We start from the raw sequence: 26997 nt of genomic DNA on the forward strand, positions 1-26997 counted from the left end.
TTACCCTAATATTTTGTCTGCCTGTAGTTTGATTGCCTTGCAATGTTTTGGTTTGGCGACGTTCCTCTACCCTCGGATGACGGAAAGCCAAAACGGCTGCCCCCGTTAAAATATTATTTAGATTTAATTAAAAGTCACCGTTTATTATGAGTTAAAAAAAAGAAAAAAAAAACATACGGGGAAAGGCCACAACCACGTCCGTGTTCTCGCGCGAATGTATAAAGATGATACGCACATGAATATCACAGACTTGTAAGAAATTTGCAAGGCCCCTTTATAAATCGTTGTTGTATTAGTCTCTGAACCATACGTGATGAGTATGCCAACAAACGACATGTTCCTTAAGAGTTAACCGACATCAACACTAGCAGTTGGACAATAGTGCGATTACAGTAGTTTATTCGGGTTCTACACTTGAAGTTGAAGCATTAATAGCGCAGTAGTTTAATCAGGATCGGGAAGTTTGACTTTATAGTATTTTTTCCCAACGAGTACAACGCTGAATAGCGGCGACTAACGGGTAAGCAACGGCAATTAATAATTTCGCATTGACAGTACTTTACACAGAAATATGGCATGCAGGACTTAATTTAATGTGACTAAAAGCAACAATGCCAACAACAATCTGGCTAGTTTCACTTGCTCTTGACAGGCTACGTGGCCATTTTGAAAGTGGAGTTCACGGTTCCACCATTTTTCGAGTGCCATAATAGGTGCACCTGTTAAAAACACAAAATAGTCGACTTTTCGTGTTTCACTGGAACGCAACATTAGTAAATGGTGGGCGGCGATGGTCTTTCGGGCTGAGCTCATTGTCCAGTTTTAGCCAAACCCCGGAGCTGGATTTGAACGGATCCGGACTCTCTCAGGCGATCAGACTGGACCAGTTAAATGCACTTTCCGTTCAGCTGATGTGTTGACTGGGCTGCTCCACGGCTGCAGAGCAATCTCTCCTTACAGACGAGGGCCGACGCTTTTGGAGTTGGACTCCGCTGCTCTGGCCTATTTTAAAACGGAGCGCCGCTCGCACCCGACTGCGCTTCCGCCATGTTGTACTGATTCAAGTTGTGCGTGAGTGACTGCTGCTGGGACCGAAGTGACAAGCCCCAGAAATTGGTCGAGAGTCGGGGGGCTGTGACTGCGCCGGTGACGCAGGGAAAAACACCCAGAAGCAAGAGAGGGGAAACGTCGGAATTAGAGATCTTTCTAGCAGTGGGTCGGTGTCTCCTGCGAAAAGCCGTCACCAGTACCAGGCCACGCTTATATAATATACGACGACGCCGCCGCTCAAGGCTGGATGTAGCCGGTGAATAGAGGGGAAGTCATATCAAATTCCTGGTGAGTTGTTAGCTAACTAGCTCCGTAGGCTAACGCTTGAGGGGATTGTTAGCCGCACGGCTAGCAAGTTACTAGCGTCAGCTGCTGTGGTGCACGGCAGGTAACCAACTATTGCATTGGTGTCATTTGTGCTTCTCATGTGCTGAGATGCAGTCCATTCACGGCTATCGCTTTTTCATTGTGTAATCGTGTGACAAGATGGTTAAACTGCGATTCATTGTCCTAACATCACGTACGTTCCCACGAACTCACCCGGTTTTACTGGCTACTGCTAGCTACCCGTCAATTGTCGACACTGTCTACTAACTGAACACTTTCTATACATGTTTTGTCTAGCGGTGTTAACATGTATGATTTAGATAATAGGCATTCACAACCGTAATGAACATCATATGCGCTAAATGCTCTATTGTATTGAATGTTTATATTCCCATTTGGTATTACAGAAAGTGCATCGTTGTTATGAGTTAAAAACTTGGATGATAGAAGTCTAAACTCAGGAAATAGACGACCCCTGTGTTCAGTTATAGCTCTTGTTACTCACGAGCAGATCACCTTTTATCTTTTCACTAAACAATGGCCTTATGCTTGCTCTCAAAAGTTGATTTACATACAGGTTGGACAAAATGCTTAAATGTTGAGTCATATGAGCTCGGCGCTTGTCAAAATAGAACGGGGTTAGCTAACTGCACCGACTTGGGACGTTAGCACCAATGGCTACCATCGTTAGCGCGTCCCAAGCTAACTGCAAATGGCGTTTCGGAAACACAACTTGGTCTACGGGGAACGCCTCACAAGCCGACCCAGACTTTGTTGCTGGTAGTGTGGGACGCTAACAGAATTCACCCTCTTGTCATTCGCTTATTAATGCGTTTTCTACGGGAGCGGTTAACGTAATGCCAGGCCGGGCCGAGTGATGATGAGGCCTGCACGATTCAACGCAATTCGCTTTTGACGACAAGGCCTCCACGGAGGCTCGACTGTTTGGGTGGATCGCCTTGCACGTTCGCTAAGCTCTACCTCGAAAAGCAGACGTCAAATAATGCCAGCCATTCACCGCGAATAATTAAAAGGACTTGTTTTCCCCCCCTCTCCACAATTGTCATCCACTACTTCTTTCTACAATGGACGCCACATTCTTTCGTTATCGGTTCGTACTTGACGCTGTGTGAATGCTGCGCGAATGTTGTAAAGCCGGTTCTGTCCAAAAGGCCGGTCGACATGAAGTTTGTTCTAGAATGAGCTTTTAGTGTGTTAATTGTATTGTCAGGTGGGTTAGCAACACCGGTGGGATGGTTGGCTTGGGGGGGCTGGGGTTCGACCATCTTTTGGTTCGGTTCTTAAATGGCATTTAGTATTTGCAGAGCTAGGATAAAAACCTGGGTAAATAAATGATCGATAAATTACTGTTAGTTTCAAACGCCATCAAGTGAAAACCATCGGAGCACACTTTAATTGACTTTAATAAATGTAAATAAGGAGCCACCAACTATTGGTCAGAAGGGCAGGATTTTACCGGATAGTCATCTTGCTGGACAGACCCTCAAATAAAAAAAGATTTTGGCATAACATTGATAGTTGATGTTTATTGTTTGTGCATGGCATTCAATTTCATTACAAAACTTAATGCATTTTCAGCCTTTACAGTCTTAGTTTTTGCAGTTTCTGTTGCTTTATTGTGGGTCACATGATCTTTTCTCTCTGATCTTCGAAATGATGGAATACAGCCGCGAGCCTGATTGGACGGTTCGGCGAGCCGCCAGTTGATGATCACTGATGTCACAGCAATCATGACGAAAGGTCTATGCTCGTCTCGCTCAGTGTGCGTTTACAAAAATAAAAAAAACGAATAGGTACTTTTACCACTCTTGTTGATATTTTAGTTACCTTATTATTGAAATCGATGTGAAATGTAATAGCTATTTATAATACACATGATCACTATTGCAACTGGTACTCTTCAAATGCGTTCAGTCAAGCCAGTTTTAAGGCTGACTGAATCAGGCTTAAAAACTGGCTTCATTACACCAAGTATGCCTAAGAGTGTAACGAAAGTTTCTCCCTTGCAGGAAATTATGGCGGGTGCCACAGGTTTGACACTGATTGGATACCTCAGACAAATTTCTGACAAAAGATGTTGACGACCCACTCTTTAATGATGTGTTCCTTGACAGCGATGTTTAAAGAAATGCAAGTCTAAAAATCATCATTGATTACCACTTTGTGAAACGGTTGTTTCATTTTGCCCGTGGACACATTTGTTTACTTTGCCTCTTATGTTTGCTCATCATAGACTGAAATGTTGACGCTTAAATTAATTGTTAAGGGAATGAGCCTTTTTTAGAATGTTTGTCGACTTCAAAGTATGACAAATCCCACAAACTATCCGCATAAGGGCCATAACTTATTTGGGGTTTTACACAAAAGCTAATAAAGGTAGAAACACTGATGGCTCAGAACTCCGTCCGAAGTAGGGATAGTCATTTTTATGAACACATTTGTTGTTTATACATAGATTTTTCTGTGTTGGTCTACAATTTGATGTCATTGAAGTCATAATGTTTTTGTTTTATAAGATTGACGCAGTGAAAGTCCCTTATGCATATTTATTGCAAGTCGCTTCCCTTGGCCTACTGATTAATCCCAACCTTTAACCCTTTTCTCTTTCTGTCTCCCTCCCCTCTCACTGTCCTTCATCACTCTAGGTTATGCAATGGTCTCAGCAGCTCATCCAGATCTCCAGGTGCTTGTGTCCCTCTCTCGCGTGTTCGGCCTCTCTTCCCTCTCCTCCACGGCTGAGGCGGCTCTGATTTCCCTCCTGGTCAGCGCTGCATAAAGAGGCCAAGATTGCCAAGATCTGCCCCGTGGCGAGCATGACGGCCACCACGCGTGGCTCTCCGGTGGGGGGCAATGACAGCCAGGGCCAGGCGCCTGATGCTCAGAGCCAACCTCCGTTGCCACAGAATCAGGTAAGCAACAGATAAAATATGTAACTGTATGAGCTCCGGGTTCCAACTTTGGTCATTATAAAGACAGACGGCAATCAAATTGTTTTTATATCACTACACTGTGTCCGTGTCTGTTTTTCCTTCTTCTTTTTTTTTTTTTTATTTATTATGCCGCGTGTCTGCTTGTGCGGCGCGATTTTGTCGGTTCGACCATTGTTTTGTCTGCAAGGTCAAACGCTGTCTCTTAGACAACTTATTCAAATTGGACAATCTTGGGTTGCGTTTGTATTCTCTGACTCAGACGTCCTCTTTGAACATGATATCGTTTCATCTTACTCCCAAAAGGTAATGTGCGCTTTCAACGCGATGCCTTTGCCGTTAGTGCACGCTGATTCGCCGAATGAGGATTTCATCACTTCCTCCTACTTTGCAGCCATCAATGGACTTATTCGCCTCTCCTTTTTGAGGCAGTATTAATGCTCGATAATGTGAAAGCAATGTTGATGAATATCGCCCACCCCTAATGTCAATTAATGAGGGCTAGAATATAATATTTAGTTGGATAGTTTATTGGTCCTTGGGTCATGTTGCCATTTTTCCTCGTAATAATTCAGCAATGATACTATTGATAGTTTACGTTCTATACAATTCAGGATAATTTCAAATGCCCTTCCACAATTCCAGACATTGCAGTGCAGGTTTTAACAAATACATCTTGCACCCTGCTACACGCATGCACAGATGCCCAAGGGGATGAAAAGAGAGTGGTGCAGCGGGGAAGCGGAAAGAGGGGCAAAGTGAAGATGGGGCATCAATGAACAGAGCCTCCTGAGTGATGGATGTGAGGGTCTGTCTGTGTGTCTGTCTGTGCACGCGTGTGTGTGTGCATGCGCACAGCAAGAGTGTGTTGATGAGCTGTGGTGATACGTGAGAGGCAAACTGTATATGTAGGTCAGCCAAGCAGGAGGAGCCTTTGCCGCACACATCGCATTTCACATTTCTCACTTTTGCATTTGTCCGTCCGTCATGTTGACTCTCAATGTCGTGTCTGAGACCTGGTCTCGCACCTGCCTACCGCAACATTGATCATATAAAATCATGGGGAATGTAGACTTCATATAGTCTACAGTACACAGCCTATATTCAAATGAGAGCCAGGTCTCATAAACTTGCTGAATAGACATTAAAGCCAAGTATTTTTATTTGTCATTGTCGAGCTCAGACCCAGCAGCCAAAATCAGCATTTGCCAAGCATGTTTACATCCGCGAATGACATTCGGATCTTTCCTCTCCTCCAAAAAACGTGTTATAGTCACACAGATGAAAAATCAATTTGATTAAAAACGGTAAATGGCCTTCACTTTACAAAGCCTCAAATTCATGTATGACTGCATTTGTTTAAATGTATTTTGATTTATATTTCAGACTTCATCTCCTAACTCATCTAATGAGAATTCTCCAGTGAGCCCACCCAGCGAGCATGGACAAGGGGATGGACCTCCCCAGCTGGAGGAGGAGGAGGAGCCCGCCTTCCCCCACACTGACCTAGCCAAGCTAGATGACATGATCAACAGGTACACAAGAAGCCTGCACTCGCTATCACGTCACACCTTCTATGTGGTCCTAATATCTTAAGTCAATTTTGTGTCAAGTCAACTGATAATGCACTCAAGTATTAATATAAACCTTCTAAACATACACACAATATGTATACAAAGTGCATCTTAATGGCATGTGAGCGTATTGATGAAAGAATACGAAACAGAAAATTGCTCTGCCATACCGAAATTGAGTTGGTAAATAAATGTTGGTAGCACTAACACTAATGATCATGTAACACTAAGAATTCAGTATCCCTATTAATGTAGACCCTATAAACATACACCCCATTCCAAATCATGCAAGTTAATAATTGTCTATGCAAATGGGGTCTTTCAAGTACAATCATTTGTTTTTGGAATTACTTTCATAGTAATTCGGAACGCGGTGTGAAGTTTAGACAAATCTCAAGTGTGCAAATGAAAAAAGTAAAACATTCTATTAGCGCCATTTGGTTCCTGATAGTACAACGGCCACAAGAGGGCAACTTGGTACAGATGACGGGCATAGGCAGCCATCACGGATACCGATACATTGGGCCGGATAGTGATACTTCCCTATCCCAACTTCTCATGACTGTGAACTAGAATTGTATGACCTCACACAACACAGGAATGGTTTGATCAATTTTTGCACCGTTAAGTCGGCACCTGCTGGAGTTTCTTGACAATTGTTGCTCTCCTTCTTCCCAGGCCTCGTTGGGTGGTTCCAGTTTTGCCAAAAGGAGAGTTAGAAGTCCTTTTGGAGGCTGCAATAGACCTCAGTAAAAAAGGTAAGCGAGACTTTGACAGGGCCACTCCCAAAACCTTGAATATTTGTATTTTATTTTTTCTTCTGTAATAAAGCTATTCAGTAGTTTCTGCTGTGCTTTACATCATTGTCTTGCTGCAGAACACAAGTGCACTTGAGCTTAAATTGACAAACTGCCGGCCAACATTCTCCCTCAGGATTTGAAAGAGCAGAATTCATGGTTAACATTTTATGTGTGATACTTGAGAAATTGTGTTTTCTTTCTGCAGGACTGGATGTGAAGTGTGAGGCGTGTCAGAGGTTTTTCCGAGATGGTCTGACTATCTCGTTTACAAAGATTCTAACAGACGAGGCAGTCAGTGGCTGGAAGTTTGAGATTCACGTGAGTACTTTTGCAATGCTAAAGCGCTGAGCCGCGAGTGACTGCACACGTAGAAAATAATGGTATTTCATTAGGGCTCCTAAAAGGTCGCTAATTGTTGAAAATAGTTGATAACTGTTGGCGAATGTCTGGCAAACGTCTTTGCGACCGTTTGCTTATGACGCGGTTGTAACTGCTGTACACTACCATGTGGAGGGCATTGGAAATTGACTGAATCTATTCATAATATTGTTAACGCGTGAGGTTAGAATTTTTTTCATTTTTTAATGTGTTTTTCTGTCTTTTTTTATGTTATCCCAATCCATGTTTCCAGCGGTGTATCATCACTAACACACACCGCTTGGTGGAGCTGTGTGTGGCAAAGCTCTCTCAGGACTGGTTCCCACTACTAGAGCTTCTGGCTATGGCCACCAACCCTCATTGCAAATTCCACATCTATAATGGCACGCGGCCCTCTGAGACCGTCCCTGCCGTAGCGCAGTTGGCCGATGATGACCTTTTCGCCAGACCACCCGACCCACGTTCGCCTAAGGTACATCCACGCTAATCCTGAGTATCGCCTTAGTTGTGGAATCAAAGTGTCTTATTTTGGTTTCCACAGCACATTGCACAGTCTTGACTCTCTTTTGTCAATTGCAGGGCTGGTTGGTGGACTTAATAAATAAATTTGGCACATTAAACGGGTTTCAAATGTTGCACGATCGCTTCATGAGCGGCGAAGCACTGAACGTCCAGATCATCGCTGCACTTATCAAGTAAACTTGTTGACGCGCCCGTGTTTCTCTCCATGTTCTGTCTTGACTATTCATGGTTCTTCCTCATTTTCTTTGCAGGCCTTTTGGCCAGTGTTACGAGTTCCTCACCTTGCACACAGTGAAGAAATACTTCCTCCCTGTCATTGAAATGGTCCCCCAGTTCCTGGAGAACCTCACTGACGAGGAGCTTAAGAAAGAGGCCAAGAATGAAGCCAAAAACGACGCACTGTCCATGATCATCAAGTCTCTAAAGAGTCTTGCATCGCGCGTACCAGGGCAAGAGGAGACTGTGAAGAATTTAGAGATTTTTAGGTTAAAAATGATTCTTAGGTAAGGACCAATGCATCAGAATGGAAAAGCAACGCAATGTTGGAATTATCTGGTATAAACATTTGATTTTCTTTCACCAGGTTATTGCAAATTTCTTCTTTTAATGGCAAAATGAATGCACTAAATGAAGTCAACAAAGTGATCTCCAGTGTGTCCTACTACACTCATCGGCACAACCCTGAGGAGGATGAATGGCTCACTGCAGAGCGCATGGCGGTGAGCCCACTCGCCCGATACGTACTCCGTTTTCGTGTCTGTACTTGAGTTATTTATTGTGCTGCTTTAGGAGTGGATCCAGCAGAACCACATCCTTTCCATCGTCTTGAGGGACAGTTTGCACCAGCCTCAGTACGTCGAGAAACTGGAGAAGATCCTTCGCTTTGTTATCAAAGAGAAAGCTCTTACCATGCAGGATCTCGACAACATCTGGGCAGCACAGGTGGGCATCCCATTATTGTCCTGATGAGGTCTTCTATGGGAAAACTACTGCTTTAATATCCTGGAACCTCCAAGGTTCTGTTGTTCACAAAGTGGCTCCATCTTTGGTTGTGAACAAATGAGCCTTTTGGGAATATTCCTTTTCATACCCAGTCATGACAATCGCATTTTTCCAATTAATCTTTTCCACCTTTATGATATTCCAAACAGAAGTTTTTCTTTTCTTTCTTTTAAGGATTCATCAACTTTCCCCGTCTTTTGCGTTCAAGATTTTGTTGTTAGTTGTAGGTATCAAATTCAAAATGAGAGAATATTAAAAAATCAAATTAAGATTATTCAAATCAAGTAAAAAAATGCATCGTTAAGAAAAAAACCAAGTCACTCAGAAGTGTAACGGAAATTTGTTATAAAAGCCTAGACAAAGAACAGCAGAGAATTACCCACAAAATCCCTGCTTTCTAATCAAAACTCGCTACATCATTGATAAATCCTTCTATATTTAAGGGTAATTCTTCCCCCCCTCTCCTTCTGTGTGCAGGCTGGGAAACATGAGGCTATTGTGAAAAATGTCCATGACCTCCTGGCCAAGCTAGCATGGGATTTTTCCCCTGAGCAGCTTGATCATCTATTTGACTGTTTCAAGGTGAGTCAAAGTCTTCATTATTTGATGTGCAGAAGCCTGATGTAATTATTTACCTTTTTTAAATGTGTGAGCACATCTATTTTCAGCCAAGAATGTTTGGGGTTTTGTTTAGTAAATGTCCTGATGTAATTATTTACCTTTTTAAATGTGTGAGTGTTTGGGATTTTGTTTTCTAAATGTCCTGGTGGCAAAATTCACTGGATGCCATCAACCGACATCACTAACCGTTTGATGTGCAGGCAAGCTGGACGAACGCCAGCAAGAAACAGCGTGAGAAACTGCTGGAGCTCATCCGCCGCCTGGCCGAGGATGACAAGGACGGCGTGATGGCCCACAAGGTCCTTAATCTGCTGTGGAACCTGGCCCACAGCGATGATGTGCCTGTAGATATAATGGACCAAGCTCTGAGCGCTCACATCAAAATATTAGATTACAGCTGCTCACAGGCAAGTTTTTACGTTCTTTATCGGTGTGAAATGTTGTATAAAGAGATACAATTTTACAGCATTATTATCAACAGGAATGGTTCTGTATTTTTATGTTTTTATTAACAAGAGTCAAATTTGTACCAGAAACTAAATGGAAAAATTGGTTAAATACAGAAGTACGATGTGTCATTTTTGCCGACTCAAATTTATGGTACAATACTATTTTATAATGCATGGCGTTCTCATGACATTTACAGTGATAAGATTTGGAGACATACCCACTGACTGTGCTCTTTTTGTATTCATAGGACCGAGACACCCAGAAGATCCAGTGGATCGATCGCTTCATTGAGGAGCTGCGAACCAATGACAAATGGGTGATTCCCGCCTTGAAACAAATCAGAGAAATCTGTAGCCTTTTTGGAGAAGCGCCACAGAATTTAAGGTGAGCTCATGGTTGACATCCACTGCAGTTAACACACAACCGCAAACAAGCAAACTCCGCTTCCAATCGGTCGGACTTTTTGTAGCTGTAATGCTTGTGGTCTTTTTCCTTCCAAAAAATATGTAGTCTGCATGCCTGTTGTTTTTTCAGAAAGAAAATGCGAATTAACTTGCAAATGAATTTAGTGGGGTAAGTTGAATTGCAGCACTAGGGTTCCACCTGCTTCTCCACTGGCCAGCTTTTCTCTTTGACATGTTAATGACATCGATTTCTCTTGGGCTCCATCTCAAGTGATCATATTAACAATTCGATTTTTGAACCCCCAATTGCATCTTGAATGCTACAGGTACAGCGTAACCTCAAGTTACAGATGAGCCTTTTTATGAACTTTTCAACGTATGCACAAAACTTTTGCCGCGTACGTACGTTTCGTTATGAAAAATGTCTCAGCATGGATGAGCGGACAGCTCAGTGCCGCTTAAACCAGCATTGCCTCTGTGCATAACTCACTGCGAAGTTTTTTTTTTTTTTTTTTTACCATTATTCTTAATCAGACCTCAGGATGAATTAAAGGTTACTGTTGACTGTAAATCCCCAAACGCCACATAAAACTTGATGTCTCAGTAGAAGCAAATAGAAAGCCGTGTGTGTGTGCGTGTGTGTGAAGCCAGAATTTAAGCTTGCACACGCACGTGCTGCTTTCAATCAAGTTTAACAGCAACCGCCTAGATTTTGGATTAACATGGCAAAAAAGATTTGATATGTTGGCTAGAGTAATAGTTATTGTGTTGTATTCAAGCATCTCTGAAAATTTGGGTGGGTGGGGTGATAGTTTTAACATTAAAACTGTTTCTGTTCACTCTAGCAAGCTTGTATGCATAGCTGGACTGGACGTTCTGCCTACGCACACACAATCACAATTCAAACAGTGGCCATCTAGATTTCTGGTTCATGTGGCTAGACATACTTCCCTGAACCATTTACAAAATGTAGACTAAAGGGCGGGGGGAGTCTAAATCTGAATAAGATTTTTTTTTTCCAGTTCATGCAGGAGCTGTTGTCTTTCTCCCCTCATCACTTAGACTTAAAGCGCAATAAGCATTAACACTTCACTGTGTCTTCTTCATGAAGTATATTTTTATATTGTACTTTATATTTCAACCACATACTGATTCAAATTACAAAATATATTTCTCAGAACATTAAGTATAACATATTTCGGGGCTGGAACAGCTTTATTGCCTTTTCATTCATTTCAATGGGAAAAAAGTTACCACGATTTACGAGAGTTACCAATGAGGTCACGGTATGAATTAAGGTCGGAACCAGAGGCATCACTGTACTTGTGCTCCAATCGTCAAAGGTTTGTCCCCCCCCCAAAAAAATTAATAACATGAAAGGTGAACCTGTGACTTCAGTAATGTAATTAGTGACCCACCTTCACCGTTTGTACAGTATTGATCACATGCATCATACCAAACACCTGAAATCTAAAAATCAGACCGAATGACGCAAGATGATTTGAGATGGAGCTCCACAATCCTTGCAGCCAGCATTCATTTCTTCTTGCCTTGCCACCCATTTAATTTATTTGATGTCACGGACGTATAAAGATGACAGCAGAACACAGGTTGCAGTTTAATATGAAAAATTTTGAAACACTTTTTGTTTGTGACCTTGTTTAGGATCTCAACATCAGCTGTCTCTTTATTGAGTTCATTTTTTTCTTTGAGACAAGTGTAGACTGGCAGAACAAATGGCCTTTTTTGGTCACCCAGTGATTAAAAAAAAAAAAAAAGAAAGAAACGCTTTCCTTCCATAAGCAAGCGATCTAGCATATCACTTACAGTGGGGCCTTGCATTAAACGGAAGCTAGACACAAAAAGAGAAGAACATCAGCTATTTATCAATCTTCACAATATTGCTCCCTTTCGCTATCAAGACCTCCAAGTTGGATCTCCGGAGGGACAAGACAGTGTAGGGAACCTGTTTGCCACACTCCAGAGTTCAGTTAATCTGAGGGAGAACACCTTTTCCTCCATAGATGCTGCTGTTTTAATTAGCAACAGAATTCAAGTTGGTTGAAGGAGTTTGCATCTGAAACGTAGCATTTATGAACAGAGATTGCACTCAAGTCACCCTTTTTTCTAATGGGAAAATGGTCACTTTCAGGAGGTGTTTTTGTTTTAAGTGGTTGAAGCACACGGCCCCAGGTTGGACTGCAGTGTTTATTGGGGGTTCACACTGGTATTTGGGGCAATTGAGTATTTCCTGCATTTCGTAGTTCCGCTTGAGCCTAGCCAGTTCCGGTTAGGCGATAGTGAGCTAATAATGACGACAGATTGCTGTATTGTTCTCACATGGTTCTTGTTATTTCAAGGTTGCAAGTCTTGTTGTGACCTCTTTGACAGATTTGCTGTGTTGTTACACAGATATTCCAAAATCTTCCTGTTTTGAACATCTTATCTTTTGCGCTGCAGATTAAAACCAATACAAAATGAGCTGATTGCCGGCATTTTCCTTGCCCCTGTATTGCCAGTCCTTTTTGTTTCACTGCTCAATATTTTTGTCCTGCTTGTGCCGTCTTCTATATCCATTACTTTTTTTTTTTTTTTTCCTTGACTTTGTAGTCAAACCCAGAGGAATCCACATGTGTTTTACCGGCATGACCTTATCAACCAGCTGCAAAACAACCACGCTCTAGTTACGCTCGTGGCTGAGAACCTGTCGGCCTACATGGAGACAATGCGACAATTCTCCAAAGGTAGACATTGGAAAGATAAGATCGAAAAGTTTAATAATCAGATGGACCGATCATTTGTATGTTTTTAAATGATTGCAGAAGAACAGGCAGAGTTTGACCCTCAGATAGTCCGACCAGGAAGCCGCTACAGCCATGTCCAGGAAGTGCAAGAACGACTTAACTTCCTGAGGTACTGAATGATACTGAAATACAAAGGTAGTCAAAGGATTGCAAAGTTTGATGTTACTTCCAATCGCCACTGACTATCTTTTTTTTGTTTTTGGTGCCAGGTTCCTTCTTAAAGATGGCCAGCTGTGGCTCTGTGCCCCTCAGGCCAAGCAGATTTGGAAGTGTCTGGCTGAGACTGCAGTCTTCCTCTGTGACCGCGAGGCCTGCTTCAAATGGTACCGTTGACTTTGATCCTGCAGTTTTGTGTATTCCACACACAAATGTGTTGAGCACCATTCCAAATGGCACATTGCAGGTACTCCAAACTTATGGGCGATGAACCCGACCTGGACCCAGACATCAACAAGGACTTCTTTGAGAATAATGTCCTGCAACTTGACCCGTCCCTGTTGACGGAGAATGGCATGAAGTGCTTCGAGAGGTTCTTTAAGGCCGTCAACTGCAGGGAGGGCAAACTGGTAGCCAAACGTAGGGCCTACATGATGGACGACCTGGAACTCATTGGGCTAGACTACCTTTGGAGGGTGAGAATTGCACGTTCTTTTTCCTCCGAAATCTTTACTTGTGATAGTTTCAATGCATGCCTGTCCTTATTAGACCACTACTACCTCATATCTCTGAATCAGCTTGGGCTAATTGCATTTGATTTTGCTATGGTGCACAGCGGCGCACGCGTTTTTTTCCCCCACCTCTGCAATAATACTCGCGGAATATACAGTTGTCATACATTATGACGGTTCAATACAGTAGCGCTTGAATCGTGTTTGGGGACAGTATTGATCCCTCCTTTGAAGAAATGCAATATACTTATGATTTTATTTTTTTTGTTTTAGGTGGTAATTCAAGGAAGCGATGACATTGCGAGCAGAGCCATCGACTTGTTGAAGGAGATCTATACCAATCTTGGACCAAAATTACAAGTCAATCAGGTACACAATAGAACTCTGTCCAAACTTGTGATTTTCAGGTTACAGGTCATCTCGTCTTCTCTAATGACAAGGTACTTGACATGATGTCATCGCAGGTGGAAATTCATGAGGATTTTATCCAGTCATGTTTTGACCGTCTGAAGGCCTCTTACGACACCCTGTGTGTGTTGGATGGAGATAAAGATAGCATAAACTGTGCCCGCCAGGAGGCAATCCGCATGGTGCGTGTTCTTACTGTGCTCAAGGAGTACATCAATGAATGTGACAGTGATTACCATGAAGAGAGGACCATCCTGCCCATGTCCAGGTAGAATCACAAACCTCAGCTCTTGAACCATTTGGAGAGTCCATTCTTAAGTGTTTCCATTTCTCTTTCAGAGCGTTCCGGGGAAAACATATCACGTTGATCGTGCGCTTCCCTAACCAGGGGCGCCAAGTGGATGACCTGGATATCTGGTCACACACCAATGACACAATTGGCTCCGTGCGCCGCGGCATCTTAAATCGCATCAAAGCGAACGCCGCACATACCAAGATAGAGCTCTTCATTGGAGGGGAGGTGGTTGACCCTGCTGATGACAGGAAGCTTATTGGACAACTGAACTTGAAAGACAAAACGGTAACTTTCCACATTGTGATTTCGTTTTGTCTTCGGATGCCTTTCTTGGATGGACTGTGATGTAATCGACATTGCTTAGGACAGAGTTTCAAAGATTCAATTCACGGGAATTATAAAAGGGAGTTGTCGATGGGAAGGGCAGCTGCAATATGAGGAGATTCAGTGTTTTGTAATAAAACAGTGTTGTTAGTGATTTTGTCATCTTTCTTTAGCTGATCACAGCCAAGCTAACTCAGGTGAGCACCAACATGCCCTCCAGCCCGGAGAGCTCGTCCGACTCTTCCACCGGCTCACCAGGGAACCACGGCAACCACTATGGCGATGGGCCCAATCCTGAAGTGGAGAGCTGTCTTCCCGGCGTGGTGAGTTTGAACATGGTCACTTTTTAGAGTTGCATCACAGATTGAAGTTTGAATGTCGTATTTTAAGAGCATCTCTCGCAGTGACTTTTCTGTTTTGCAGATCATGTCGCTGCACACGCGGTACATCTCCTTCCTGTGGCAGGTGGCTGACCTGGGCTGCCAACTCAACATGCCCCTACTTAGAGATGGAGCCAGAATTCTCATGAAACTCATGCCTCCAGGTGCTTGTTCTCCTGTGCTTTCATTGTGGGGCTGCCTTTTCAGTTGAGGGAAGCTTAACTGCTGCACTGCTTGTGTGTGCTTTTTTTTTTTTTTCTAACTACAGATAACAAAACTGTGGAGAACCTGCGTGCTGTGTGTTTAGACCATGCCAAGCTCGGAGAGAACAGCCTCAGCCCTTCACTGGACTCCCGTTTCTTTGGCCCCTCACCCTCACAAGTGCTCTACCTCATTGAGGTACAACCAGGGCTACTCATTGACCTCAAGGATAACTAGCAAATAACCACAACAGATGCTCAACTCATTTTTTGAAATTGACAAACCAATCAGAAAATATTGAAATGTGACTCAATGCAATTATGTTACGTGGTTGACAATATATTATGAGCGTTTGGGTTTTAAATGTTTTTATGGCTTTTTAAAGTAGTTTGCCATTTTTGGATTTGCACTACACACCAGATCAACTTTTGTAATAGATTTCTGCCTGTCCTCCAGGTTGTGTATGCTTTGCTGATGCCAGCCAGCGCCGCTTTGGGCGAGGATGCTAGTGACTTTCAGTACAACTTCCTGAAGAGCGGTGGCTTGCCACTGGTGTTGAGCATGCTCACCCGGAATAATTTCCTGCCGTCAGCCGACATGGAGACACGGCGCGGGGCTTACCTCAATGCACTGAAAATCGCCAAGCTCCTCCTCACCGCTGTAGGATTTGGTCATGTGAAAGCTGTGGCAGAGGCCTGCCAGCCCACCGCTGAGGGAAATATCCCCGTTTCCCCGGTTAGCCTACAGATGGAAAAATCTGAAAAATGTTTCCCCACATGTTCTGATTGAAAGTTTACTGATAATCTTACTTCACTCTCCAATTCCTAACAGATTAATCAGGCCACTCACGATCAGGCTCTGGTGCTGCAGAGTGCCCTGCAAAACATTCCAAATCCCGCCTCAGAATGTATGCTGCGCAACGTAGCCATCCGCCTGGCACAGCAGATTTCCGATGAGGTAACTACAAATGTATTTTGTCTCAGGTTTGAAGATTGCTTTCTCCAGATGGTATGTTTCAGCTCCTTCCACAGATGTTCAATAAGATTTTCGATCAGGGCTCGCAGAAGGACACTTCGGACTGTCCAATTCTTTGCTCTTTGCAATTCTTGGGTGTTTTAGATGTGTTATGGGTCATTATCCTGTTGCAAAACCCCATCCCCTGCGACTGAGACCAAGCTGACACAGGGCAGCCATTTTCTCTCTAGCTGATTATCCGAGAAGCTTTGTGGGTTTTTATTCCGCTCCCTTAAATGTTGTGTTGCCTCCCATGAAGTCCACTTTGACTCAACTGGGACAATCTGATGTACCTTGACCTTGGAGATCACTTTTAATTTGTGTGGAGGTTTTCCTGGGCTCTATTTTTACCATTTGTTTTATGAGCTTGTGATCAGTTTTCCCCTTGCGGCCCACATGAAGGTTGGCAATAGTCCCGTAGATGAAATTTCTGAACAGGCGTATTTGAGATGGTCTTACAACCTTTAACTTCAGTGTGCGGTCTATGTGTGTCTTACTTCCTGAGCCAACACTTTCACAGTCTGTACTCTGTGTGTGGGTGTGGTACAAACCAACATTGCCTCAAAGTGATAACTTCTCATCCTTAAAAGGTTGACTGACTGTCAAGACAAATGGAATGCTAATTAGATGACGCTACATTTGGATTTATTTCTACTGTCGTGAATTGTCTTCCTGTGTATATTAATGGATGTTGTCATGTCACTTCCAGAATTTCTTTCAGACATCAAAGTCTATTCCAGACATTTGTGTCATCAGAGAGGTACAGAAAATAGTGTGGGCCTCAGGCTGTGGCACGGTGCAGCTTGTCTTTAGTTCTAATGAAGATATCAGCAAGATATATGAGAAGGTAAATATCTATGAATGGCTGAGAACTTATGATGGCAGTTGTTTTGTTTTTTTAAATTTTGTTTTTCCTTATCAGACGAACGCAGCTAAGGAGCCAGATGAAGAAGACGAGCAGGTGTGTTGCGAGGCCTTGGAAGTGATGACATTATGTTTTGCCTTGATGCCCACAGCCCTTGACACCCTCAGTAAGGAGAGGGCATGGCAAACCTTCATTATTGACTTGCTGCTACACTGCCACAGCAAGTAAGTGCGCTGCGCTACCGTGTTGGATATGTTAAGCGGCAGCAGCATAGGTTGACATTTGCAGATTTTTATAGCATGGTTTTCTCTACCTTTGACAGATCAGTGCGTCAGATGGCCCAGGAGCAGTTTTTCCTCATGGCAACCAGGTGTTGCATGGGCCACAGACCCCTCCTTTTCTTTATTACCCTCCTTTTCACTGTTCTGGGGGTGAGTAACACAAAACGACGTGCTCTTTTTTTCCAGCCGATTACATCTAACTTTCCTCGCCTGCGTACAGACTACCGCTAAGGAGCGAGCTAAACACGCCGGGGACTACTTCACTTTGCTCCGGCATCTCTTGAACTATGCCTACAACAGCAACATCAACCTGCCAAATGCCGAGGTGCTGCTCAACAATGAGATTGACTGGCTCAAAAGGATAAGGGTAAGCAATCCTTAGTTTTTTTTCCCCGCTTAGCATGGGATTCATTTTTGTAGTGTAGCCATTGTCAATGTGAGGTGATGTTACTGGTCTTGCATCTTCTAGGATGAAGTCAAGAGAACAGGCGAGACCGGTGTGGAAGAGACCATCTTGGAAGGCCACATTGGTGTCACCAAGGAGCTTCTTGCCTTCCAGACTCCCGAGAAGAAGTATTACATTGGCTGTGAGAAAGGAGGCGCTAACCTCATCAAGGTACACTTGATGCATGTCGTTCCATTTGCATTTTATGCCTGTGAGCTTAAGGGAAGGATTTTTACATCTGTCGATGTAAAACGCCACTGTTCTTCCATCCTGATGTGATAAAACAACGATTGCTGTCCAAGAATTATTATATAGTTGCTAAAATTCATTTTGTTCATCATCAGGAGCTGATTGACGACTTCATCTTCCCGGCGTCAAACGTTTACCTGCAGTACATGAAGAGTGGCGAGTTCCCCACGGAGCAGGCCATTCCAGTGTGCAGCGCCCCAGCCTCCATCAACGCTGGCTTTGAGCTCCTGGTCGCGCTTGCTGTCGGCTGTTTCCGCAACCTCAAGCAGATCGTCGACACCCTCACCGACATGTACTATTTGGGTAGGTCATTGGTTTAAAAGAGGCTTTTCCCTGCTTCTTTCTCCCCAAGATCTAAACCCTAATTACAGATATTGCAATATCTACAAACTAACGCAAAGGGCAGAACCCACAAGTATGTGCCTGCTTTTCAAACGACAATCAGTGACCTAATATAAACTGCTGTGACAACCAACCTTCAGTTTGGGATCCCTTGTCTTTTTGAGCTCTTCCACATCTCTCTCCAGGCAGTGAAACGTTAACAGAGTGGGAATACCTGCCTCCTGTGGGCCCACGGCCAAATAAAGGCTTTGTGGGTCTGAAGAACGCTGGGGCCACGTGTTACATGAACTCTGTAATTCAGCAGCTGTACATGATTCCTCCCATTCGCCACGGCATCCTGGCCATCGAGGGCACGGGAACCGACGTGGACGATGACATGTCAGGCGATGAGAAGCAGGAGAATGAGGTACTGACAGTACATTATAGTTTAATGGCCCAAAATGGCATTGTAGAATTGCTTAACTTTTGTTCCATCAGACGAACGTGGATCCTCGCGATGAAGTGTTTAGCTATCACCACCAGTTTGACGATAAGCCTGCCAGTAAAGCAGAAGACCGGAAGGAGTACAACATTGGAGTTTTGCGTCACCTGCAGGTCATTTTTGGCCACCTGGCTGCTTCCAGACTGCAGTACTATGTCCCAAGAGGCTTTTGGAAGCAATTCAGGTATGTCATTTGGTCATTTCCACTGGTTTGATTTGGAAAGGTGACGTACGTTCTATTTGTGCTCCTGCAGGTTATGGGGTGAACCTGTGAATCTAAGGGAACAGCATGACGCTTTAGAGTTTTTCAATTCTTTGGTGGATAGTTTGGATGAAGCACTGAAGGCCTTGGGTCATCCCGCTATGCTTAGCAAAGTGCTAGGAGGCTCTTTTGCCGATCAGAAGATCTGTCAGGGATGCCCTCACAGGTGAGGATTGTTTTTGTATCTCGAAGAATGACTTGTTGGCAAGGCATTAGGCAGAAACTGTTGCACTCTTGTTACATGTTGAATCATACAGTGTCATTCTATGGGATTGTGATGCAAACTAAAAAAAAACAAAAGAAATCTATTTGCTCTGTTTTCAGATATGAGTGTGAGGAGTCATTCACAACACTTAATGTAGACATCAGAAATCACCAGAACCTTTTGGACTCAATGGAGCAGTACGTCAAAGGAGATCTCCTTGAGGGAGCCAACGCATACCACTGTGAAAAGTGTAATAAGAAGGTAAGATAAGAAGGAGAGCACCTGTTTGTTTTTAATGTGTAAAATGGTTGTGATGTAATGGGCAGATTTGTAATGCATCAATTTGTTTTTTATTTTGGTGGGGGTCTTCTTGTTAAGGTGGACACAGTCAAGCGACTTCTGATCAAGAAGCTGCCGCCGGTCCTTGCGATCCAACTGAAGCGCTTTGACTACGATTGGGAGCGGGAATGTGCCATCAAGTTCAATGACTACTTTGAATTTCCGAGGGAGTTGGACATGGAGCCATACACGGTAGCGGGCGTGGCCAAGATTGAGGGCGATGACGTCAACCCGGAGAGCCAAGTGATCCAGCAGAACGAGCCCTCTGAACCCACTCCTGTGGGCAGCTCCAAGTACCGTTTGGTGGGGGTGCTGGTCCACTCGGGCCAGGCCAGCGGCGGACATTACTACTCGTACATCATCCAAAGGAATGGAGGCGATGGCGAAAAGAACCGCTGGTACAAGTTCGATGACGGCGACGTGACGGAATGCAAGATGGATGACGAGGAGGAGATGAAGAACCAGTGCTTTGGCGGCGAATACATGGGCGAGGTGTTTGATCACATGATCAAAAGGATGTCCTACCGAAGACAGAAACGATGGTGGAACGCCTACATCCTTTTCTATGAGCGTATGGACTCCCTAGACAAGGACAGTGAGCTTGTCAAGTACATCTCCGAGTTGACCATCTCCACTGCGAAGCCGCATCAGGTCAAGATGCCTGGTGTGATCGAGTGCAGCGTCCGCAAGCAGAACGTCCAATTTATGCACAACCGAATGCAATACAGCCTGGAATATTTCCAGTTCATTAAGAAACTTCTGACCTGTAACAGTGTCTATTTAAACCCTCCTCCAGGTATGTGTTTTGTCTGAGCACTGCTAAATCATCATCACAACACCAATGTGGCTTCATAAGGTTAACCACCATGTTAGCTCAAAAAGCGGCTTTCTTTCTGTCAGGGCAAGACCACCTTCTGCCAGAGGCTGAGGAGATTGCTATGATCAGTGCTCAGCTGGCTGCTCGGTTCCTCTTTAGCACAGGCTTCCACACCAAGAAAGTAGTCAGGGGTCCTGCCAGTGATTGGTAAGCAGCCTTTTCGGGGGGTTTTTTCTCCCTCCATTTTATCCTCCTTTAAACGTGCCTTCTCCATTATAAAAGGTATGACGCCCTTTGCATCCTGCTGAGACATAGTAAGAATGTACGCTACTGGTTTGCACACAACGTCTTGTTTGCCTACCCCAACCGCTTCTCCGAGTACCTCCTGGAGTGCCCGAGCGCTGAGGTGCGTGGCGCCTTTGCCAAGCTCGTGGTTTTCATCGCTCACTTCTCGCTGCAAGACGGCCCCTGCCCCTCCCCCACTGCCTCGCCCGGAACATCTGCTCAGGTTTAGCTTTTTGTTCACGGCTTTTAAGACGATTCCCCCACTTGATGCGCTTGAAGTAATTTGTTGGATTTTATGTTGATCAGGGCTGTGATAACCTCAGTCTAAGTGACCACCTGTTAAGAGCGGTCCTCAACTTGCTCAGACGAGAGGTTTCCGAACACGGCCGTCACCTGCAACAGTACTTCAACCTCTTTGTCATGTATGCCAATCTGGGTAAGGAGTGTACAGCCCACCGGTCATGCACATCTGCAGGAATTTACTGTATTAATTCCTGTTAATGCATTTCTTAATTTTTCCTCCCCCCCCCCCTCCCTTATCTGCTCTTTTCCTCCTCCGCACAAAGGCTTGGCAGAAAAGACCCAGCTGCTAAAGCTGAATGTGCCTGCCACGTTCATGCTCGTAGCGCTGGACGAAGGCCCCGGGCCCCCCATCAAGTACCAGTACGCTGAACTGGGCAAGCTCTACACGGTGGTCTCTCAACTGGTCCGCTGCTGTGACGTCTCATTGCGCATGCAGTCGTCAATCAATGGTGCGTTGTCCTCCACTTTCAGCTGCCTGAATTCAGATGCATACAAGTTGAACACTATGGTAGAGCTTCCCAATGAGGATCATCATCCTTGCTCAGGATCTAGTGACTGACAAACCAGGCACTCTGAGCTTCTGTGCTGTGTTGCCAGAGCTTTGAGCTGAGGGGCTACTTCCACGCACACAAACGCACACGTTCACAGACCCATTCTAATAATTGCACACCTTTCTATGCAGGTAACCCCCCTCTGCCTAACCCCTATGGGGACACCAACCTGACAGCCCCGGTAATGCTGGTGCAGCAGCTTGTGGCTGAGATCTTGTTTGTGAGGACCAGCTATGTGAAGAAGATCATTGAGGACTGCAGCAACTCTGAGGAGACGGTGAAGCTTCTCCGCTTCAGCTGTTGGGAAAACCCCCAGTTTTCCTCCACTGTACTCAGTGAGCTACTGTGGCAGGTAAAACTTAACAATCCTCACCACCACCAGAATTTCGCTATTGGTTGCATGTGGGCTTAAATGAAGTGTTTGATTTGTGCACAGGTGGCATATTCCTATAACTATGAGTTGAGGCCTCACTTGGACTTGCTACTACAAATCCTTCTCATTGAGGACTCCTGGCAGACTCACAGGTCAGACTTGATTGCTAAAATTGGAAACGGAAATGAATTATTTTTCATGTACAATTTTTACCTTTGACCAATTTGACTACTTACTGAAAATGAGATCACGTGCTCAGCAAGTCAAATGCATTTTAAAGATCTTATTTGTGCATAAAAAGTTATCAAATTATAGATGTAACTTTTTATCGCTGATAATGGCTAAATTAAGTAAATTGTCCCATGACGTTTCCAGTGTGTCCTGCGCTGGATTCCAGCGCCCTAACACTACAACTGTCTGGTGTTGACAATCAATCATCTGGCAAATAATTCATTGGTCAAATGCTGGAGCCGCGTACTGTGCTTATGTTACAATAACAATCTAAGAAAAGTGGTTGCTCCTCATGGCAAACAGTGCTCCTCTTCCACTGATTGGTCGAAAAATGGTTGGAGAAGCAACCAAAATAACAATGTTTGATACTAATGCTCTTCTCCGTGTTTTTGTGGTGTAGGATCCATAATGTTCTGAAGGGAATTCCCGACGACAGGGATGGTCTCTTTGACACCATCCAGCGTTCCAAAAACCACTATCAGAAACGGGCGTACCAGTGCATCAAGTGTATGGTGGCCCTCTTCAGTAATTGCTCTGTGGCTTACCAGATCCTCCAGGTATACCTGATCACATCATTCCTAAATGATGTAAATGAACTTGGGCAGCATGTTCAGAGTAGTGCTTGGCGCATTTGCCTCACATTGGGCTCACATTTTATTTGCATGTTTTCGTCTTGCTTTGCATTTTTTATTCACGTCTGCCGTGTTCATGCAGAGTAACGGTGATCTGAAACGAAAGTGGACGTGGGCTGTAGAGTGGCTCGGCGACGAGCTCGAGAGGCGGCCATACTCCGGCAACCCGCAGTACACGTACAACAACTGGTCCCCTCCGGTCCAGAGCAATGAAACGTCCAACGGTTACTTCCTGGAGCGCTCGCACAGCGCCCGCATGACTCTTGCCAAGGCCTGCGAACTTTGTCCTGAGGAGGTAATGACTCGGCACACCTAACACTTGTTCCAATATGCAGCGCGTTCATGCGTGTATGTCACGCGCTTTTAGCATTTTGTAGGTTGGGTACTACCGAAGCAGCAGATGCTGTTAGAATTGTATCCGGTCAGAAATCAATTAAAACAGCTCACCCTTTGAAGTCTTTTGATAGAGGCCTCAGGAGGTCCATGATAGATATTTTTGAGAAATCTATATTAAAATGTCAACACAAGCATGGACAATGTGAAAAGCATTTTGTCAACAATTGTAATGAATATTTATGGTTTACGTTTTTTTCAAAGGACTTTATTGCTCCAGCTTTTATTGGGGGTCAGGAGTTAGGGTTAGGGAGGGGTTAGGGTATTTAAATGTCCCAAAGCTAAGGTAGGGACTAGAAATTAATTTAGTATGTGAAATTTTTTTTTGTGGATTTGTCTGCACTTTTGAAAATAAGACATAATACAACAACAAAAAATCTTGTGGACCTTAGGAGATTTGAAGACCCACTGTAGTTGTTCACATTATAGTCAGCAGCTATATGCTGTTTTCGAGTGGAAGTACGGTTATTGTCAAACTTTCTCTCTTAATCCTCTGTGGTGAAAATACACTTCTGGATTCACAGCCACACCGGCTAAAATTAGAGGAAAATCACCACTCTTCTCCACAGTGATTGTGTGTCTGGTCAGATATCCCGCCGCCCAGCAAAGCGGTCCCGCACAACAGCGGTCCACAACCATTTTACTAACAAGTGTATTAGACATCACAGAAATCACGAAAAATCCATAGATACACCAGTTTTGACCAGTTTTGAGTAGCCATGCAAATGACCCCCCCCCCCCCCCATCTCAAACCCCCAACCCCTCATTACACTGAGCGTTGTGTGTGTGATTAGTTGTATTTGATAATGTTTAAAAGAATTTCAGTGGAGTGACATGCTTCTTGTAATATTTCATACACAGCTCAAGTGTACTCAGGGAAGCCCAGGGAAGGTCAGTATTCCAGGCACCACGGGATATGGAAAAGGTCAAATTACTGGTGTTAAGGGTTACTGTGGTTCTAAACTGACCTCCCACCCATCTTATTTTCTTTTCTTATAACTTGATTAGTCATCTGTGCCTTAAGAATGATGTGTCTGAATGAAAGAGGTATTTGTGTATGTCAGTGTTGAAATTGATTGACCAATCCCATAGTTTTAAATTAATCTCAAATATCATACGGGTGCATGCAGTCAATATATGCGTGTTGTTTTCCTGTCCTGTTTGCAGGAGCCGGATGAACAGGAAGCCCCTGACGATCAAGACTCTTCGCCGCCTGAGGACACTTCTTTGTACCCACACTCTCCTGGAACTACACAGTTTCAGCAGGTAGTCAGATGTACAATTTAGTTCATGATGCTGGTAACAATTTGAGGTCTGAAAATCCAATACACAAACAACACAACTTTAAGCGACTTTGGGTATCTAGAAAAGCGCTATATAAATCCCAGTTATTATTATTTGTCTGGATACCAATTACTGAGAACCACTTAACAGAATCCTGAGTTCTTTTCATAGCATGATTTTGTGGTTGTGGTTTTAGGTTCAGTTCAGTATACTGTACATTGTTAAAAAAAAAAAAAAAGTTGTCCTCTGTGTAGTCAGATTAAAAAATTTAAAAAAAAAAATGCAAATCTGAATAGGTCATCAATCCTTGAACATCTTCCTCTATATTATTATATTTTTGTATACGCTCTCCTCCAGAACAACCACCCACATGGGCAGCCATACACTGGCCCCGCCGCGCAGCACATGAACAACCCTCAGCGCCCCGGCCCTGCCTCAGCTCCACCCCCGGGCCCCACGCAGGCTCCGACTCCAGTTCCAGCCCCAGGCCCCGGCGGCCCCAGCCCAGGCCCGAGAGCACAAGAGAATTCGGAGAGCACGGAAGAGATAGCCCCTGGCCCGACCCCAGCCCCCGCCTCCACCCCGGCTCCCGCCCTGCCTAAGGAATAACGCCACCTTTCCTCGAAGCCTCCTTTACCGCCTCGTCCCTCCTCTGCTGTGCCTGGATCCTCTGTCCACCCGCTCTCCTTACTCCTCTGCTCTTGTCGGTTCTCAGAGCGTGGCCAGCGGGGGGGGGGGCGCAGGAGTGGAGAAAGTGAATTTGAAGAGTTCTAAATCAATAAATGAAAAAAAAGATGAGAAAAAAAACCCCGAACTGGCCATGATGGAAGGTGTACATAATGTTAATGTTTGGTGACTGTTGGGATTGCCCAATAGCATCACTCGCTGTGCTTCGCTGTTGGGATAGAGGTTGCAGATCATACTGATGACAACAATGGATACTATACAGAAAAACATCCCTGCCCAAAAACGAAACACTTTGTTTTCGTCACCCATGTTCCGCAGTCAAAGTTTGCTCCAGCCATGGGATGGTTTAACGGCCATTCAACTGTAGAAGATGCCGAAGAAGGATGCGTTTGTTTTTTCTCAACCAGTATGTTGTTGTTGTTCATTAGCTCCCCCTGGCGTCAAGTTTGTTTGACGGCTGGGTGGGCTTTTACGCTGTTGGACGTGAAAAAGCAGTTAATGCAACATTTGGTCGACGAATCATTGCCTTTTTTTGGGGTTTTTTTTTTGTTAATATTTTTTATGCTCAGTCAATATGCTGTAACATTTAGCATGGCTTCTCACCAGAATAGTGTAGCCCGAGCAAGGACGTTCATAACAACCTAAAGCTGTTCTTATTCCACATCTTCACAGGGGGTGCGTAACTCTGAGGATTTTTTTTGTTGTTGTTTTCTACTCATCTACAATGAGGGCAATATTTTTGAACCAATGTACGACTAAGTGGCTTTTCAATTGCACATTTAATCCTACACATTTGGCAGTGGAGTTTGGCCGGTGGGATAGACAGACGGCTTAGGGAGGAAAAAGATCCCCCATGTCCCAACCCCAGAAAAAAAAAAAAAAGAATGCAACAGAATTGCAGAACCGGCGACCATCTTTGTGGTGTATCATAGACAGCGTGGTTTAGCTTCCGTCACCTCTGTTGAGCCGGCACCACCCATGCCATGTTGAGATGAGACCTGCTTGGGGTTCACCCACCAGACACAACACAGGAGGTGGTGCTTAGGAATAGCAGCTGGTTAGTCACATTGCAACTAACTTGTGATTCTGTAGTAAAAAGGTAAACATAAGTAAATACTGTATTTAATTGGTAACTTGAATACGTGGGTTTTTTTTTCCTCTTTTTTTTGTCTAAAACATACCAAATACTCCTGCAAATGAAAATATTCTGCCCACCGTATTATATTTAAATATTTTGCTCTTATTTTATAGAATTTATTTTGTTGTATTTCACTAAAAAATAGAATTTGATTTAAAAGGAACATTTTTGTCCTTTGGTTATTTTTAAAGACAATATTGACTGTACAGAGTTCTAATCTGCGCCCTGTTTTTTGCCGACTTTTGTTTTGGCCATGGTGTGACATTGAATTCTGGAGCTACAGTCGCGATGTGGACTTTCACTTTGTGAGGTTTTTTTTGTGCACAGAAATATAACAAAAAAAGCATTGCGCCCTTAGCAAATAAAGAACATGGAATCTTTGTCTGTGTCATGATTGTGTCTCTACAAACCTAAAGTGGTGGTGCATTTTAAGACTAACATTGTCAGCGTCAATTTATTCAGCAATTGTAGCAGTCATTGAACGTTTTGACATTTTGTCCAAAAGCATTAGGCATTTTCTTCAAATGATTAGAACTTTGAACTGTTGCTTGGTTTTTTTAACCATTAATGAACAATTTCAATCTTCAAAAGCATCATTCAATCAGACTTTCACTTGCCCCAAGCATTTTATAGGACTTTTATAGGACTCTATTTGGCAACTACG

At 43.9% G+C, this 26997-nt stretch overlaps 1 protein-coding gene across 4 annotated transcripts; it reads left to right on the plus strand.

Moving 5' to 3' along the window:
• Positions 1-501: 501 nt before the first annotated feature.
• usp9 (ubiquitin specific peptidase 9) lies at positions 502-26713 on the plus strand. 4 transcript variants are annotated; one of them, XM_061286232.1, is made up of 47 exons: positions 502-520; positions 4044-4307; positions 5712-5860; positions 6578-6657; positions 6905-7017; positions 7331-7549; positions 7657-7772; positions 7851-8102; positions 8183-8318; positions 8389-8541; positions 9079-9183; positions 9423-9629; positions 9920-10056; positions 12687-12820; positions 12899-12989; positions 13090-13203; positions 13284-13512; positions 13822-13917; positions 14013-14224; positions 14296-14536; positions 14749-14898; positions 14999-15119; positions 15224-15354; positions 15613-15891; positions 15988-16113; positions 16880-17017; positions 17093-17259; positions 17358-17466; positions 17537-17683; positions 17786-17932; positions 18106-18313; positions 18538-18758; positions 18830-19017; positions 19088-19261; positions 19420-19561; positions 19679-20435; positions 20540-20663; positions 20739-20964; positions 21048-21177; positions 21308-21493; positions 21727-21947; positions 22032-22120; positions 22600-22756; positions 22914-23126; positions 24086-24115; positions 24392-24490; positions 24866-26713. In XM_061286232.1, exons 2-47 carry the CDS (start codon positions 4212-4214, stop codon positions 25115-25117), a joined length of 7812 nt encoding a protein of 2603 aa, XP_061142216.1. In that variant the 5' UTR covers positions 502-520; positions 4044-4211; the 3' UTR covers positions 25118-26713. The 4 variants fall into 4 exon arrangements, with proteins under 4 accessions (XP_061142216.1, XP_061142214.1, XP_061142217.1 ...); XM_061286230.1 differs by lacking the exon at positions 502-520 and adding an exon at positions 842-1338; XM_061286231.1 differs by lacking the exon at positions 502-520 and adding an exon at positions 1419-1438.
• The last annotated feature ends 284 nt before the right edge of the window (positions 26714-26997 follow it).

The sequence above is a fragment of the Syngnathus typhle genome, linkage group LG9 (assembly GCF_033458585.1).
Source record: "Syngnathus typhle isolate RoL2023-S1 ecotype Sweden linkage group LG9, RoL_Styp_1.0, whole genome shotgun sequence".
In the NCBI taxonomy this organism is placed as follows: domain Eukaryota; kingdom Metazoa; phylum Chordata; class Actinopteri; order Syngnathiformes; family Syngnathidae; genus Syngnathus; species Syngnathus typhle.

Coding starts and splice junctions, on each gene's coding strand:
- usp9 (XM_061286232.1), top strand. CDS start 4,212: ATGACGGCCACCACGCGTGGCTCTCCGGTGGGGGGCAATGACAGCCAG. Junction 7,773..7,850: donor ATCATCGCTGCACTTATCAA/GTAAACTTGTTG, acceptor TTTTCTTTGCAG/GCCTTTTGGCCAGTGTTACG. Junction 22,121..22,599: donor GACTCCTGGCAGACTCACAG/GTCAGACTTGAT, acceptor TTTGTGGTGTAG/GATCCATAATGTTCTGAAGG.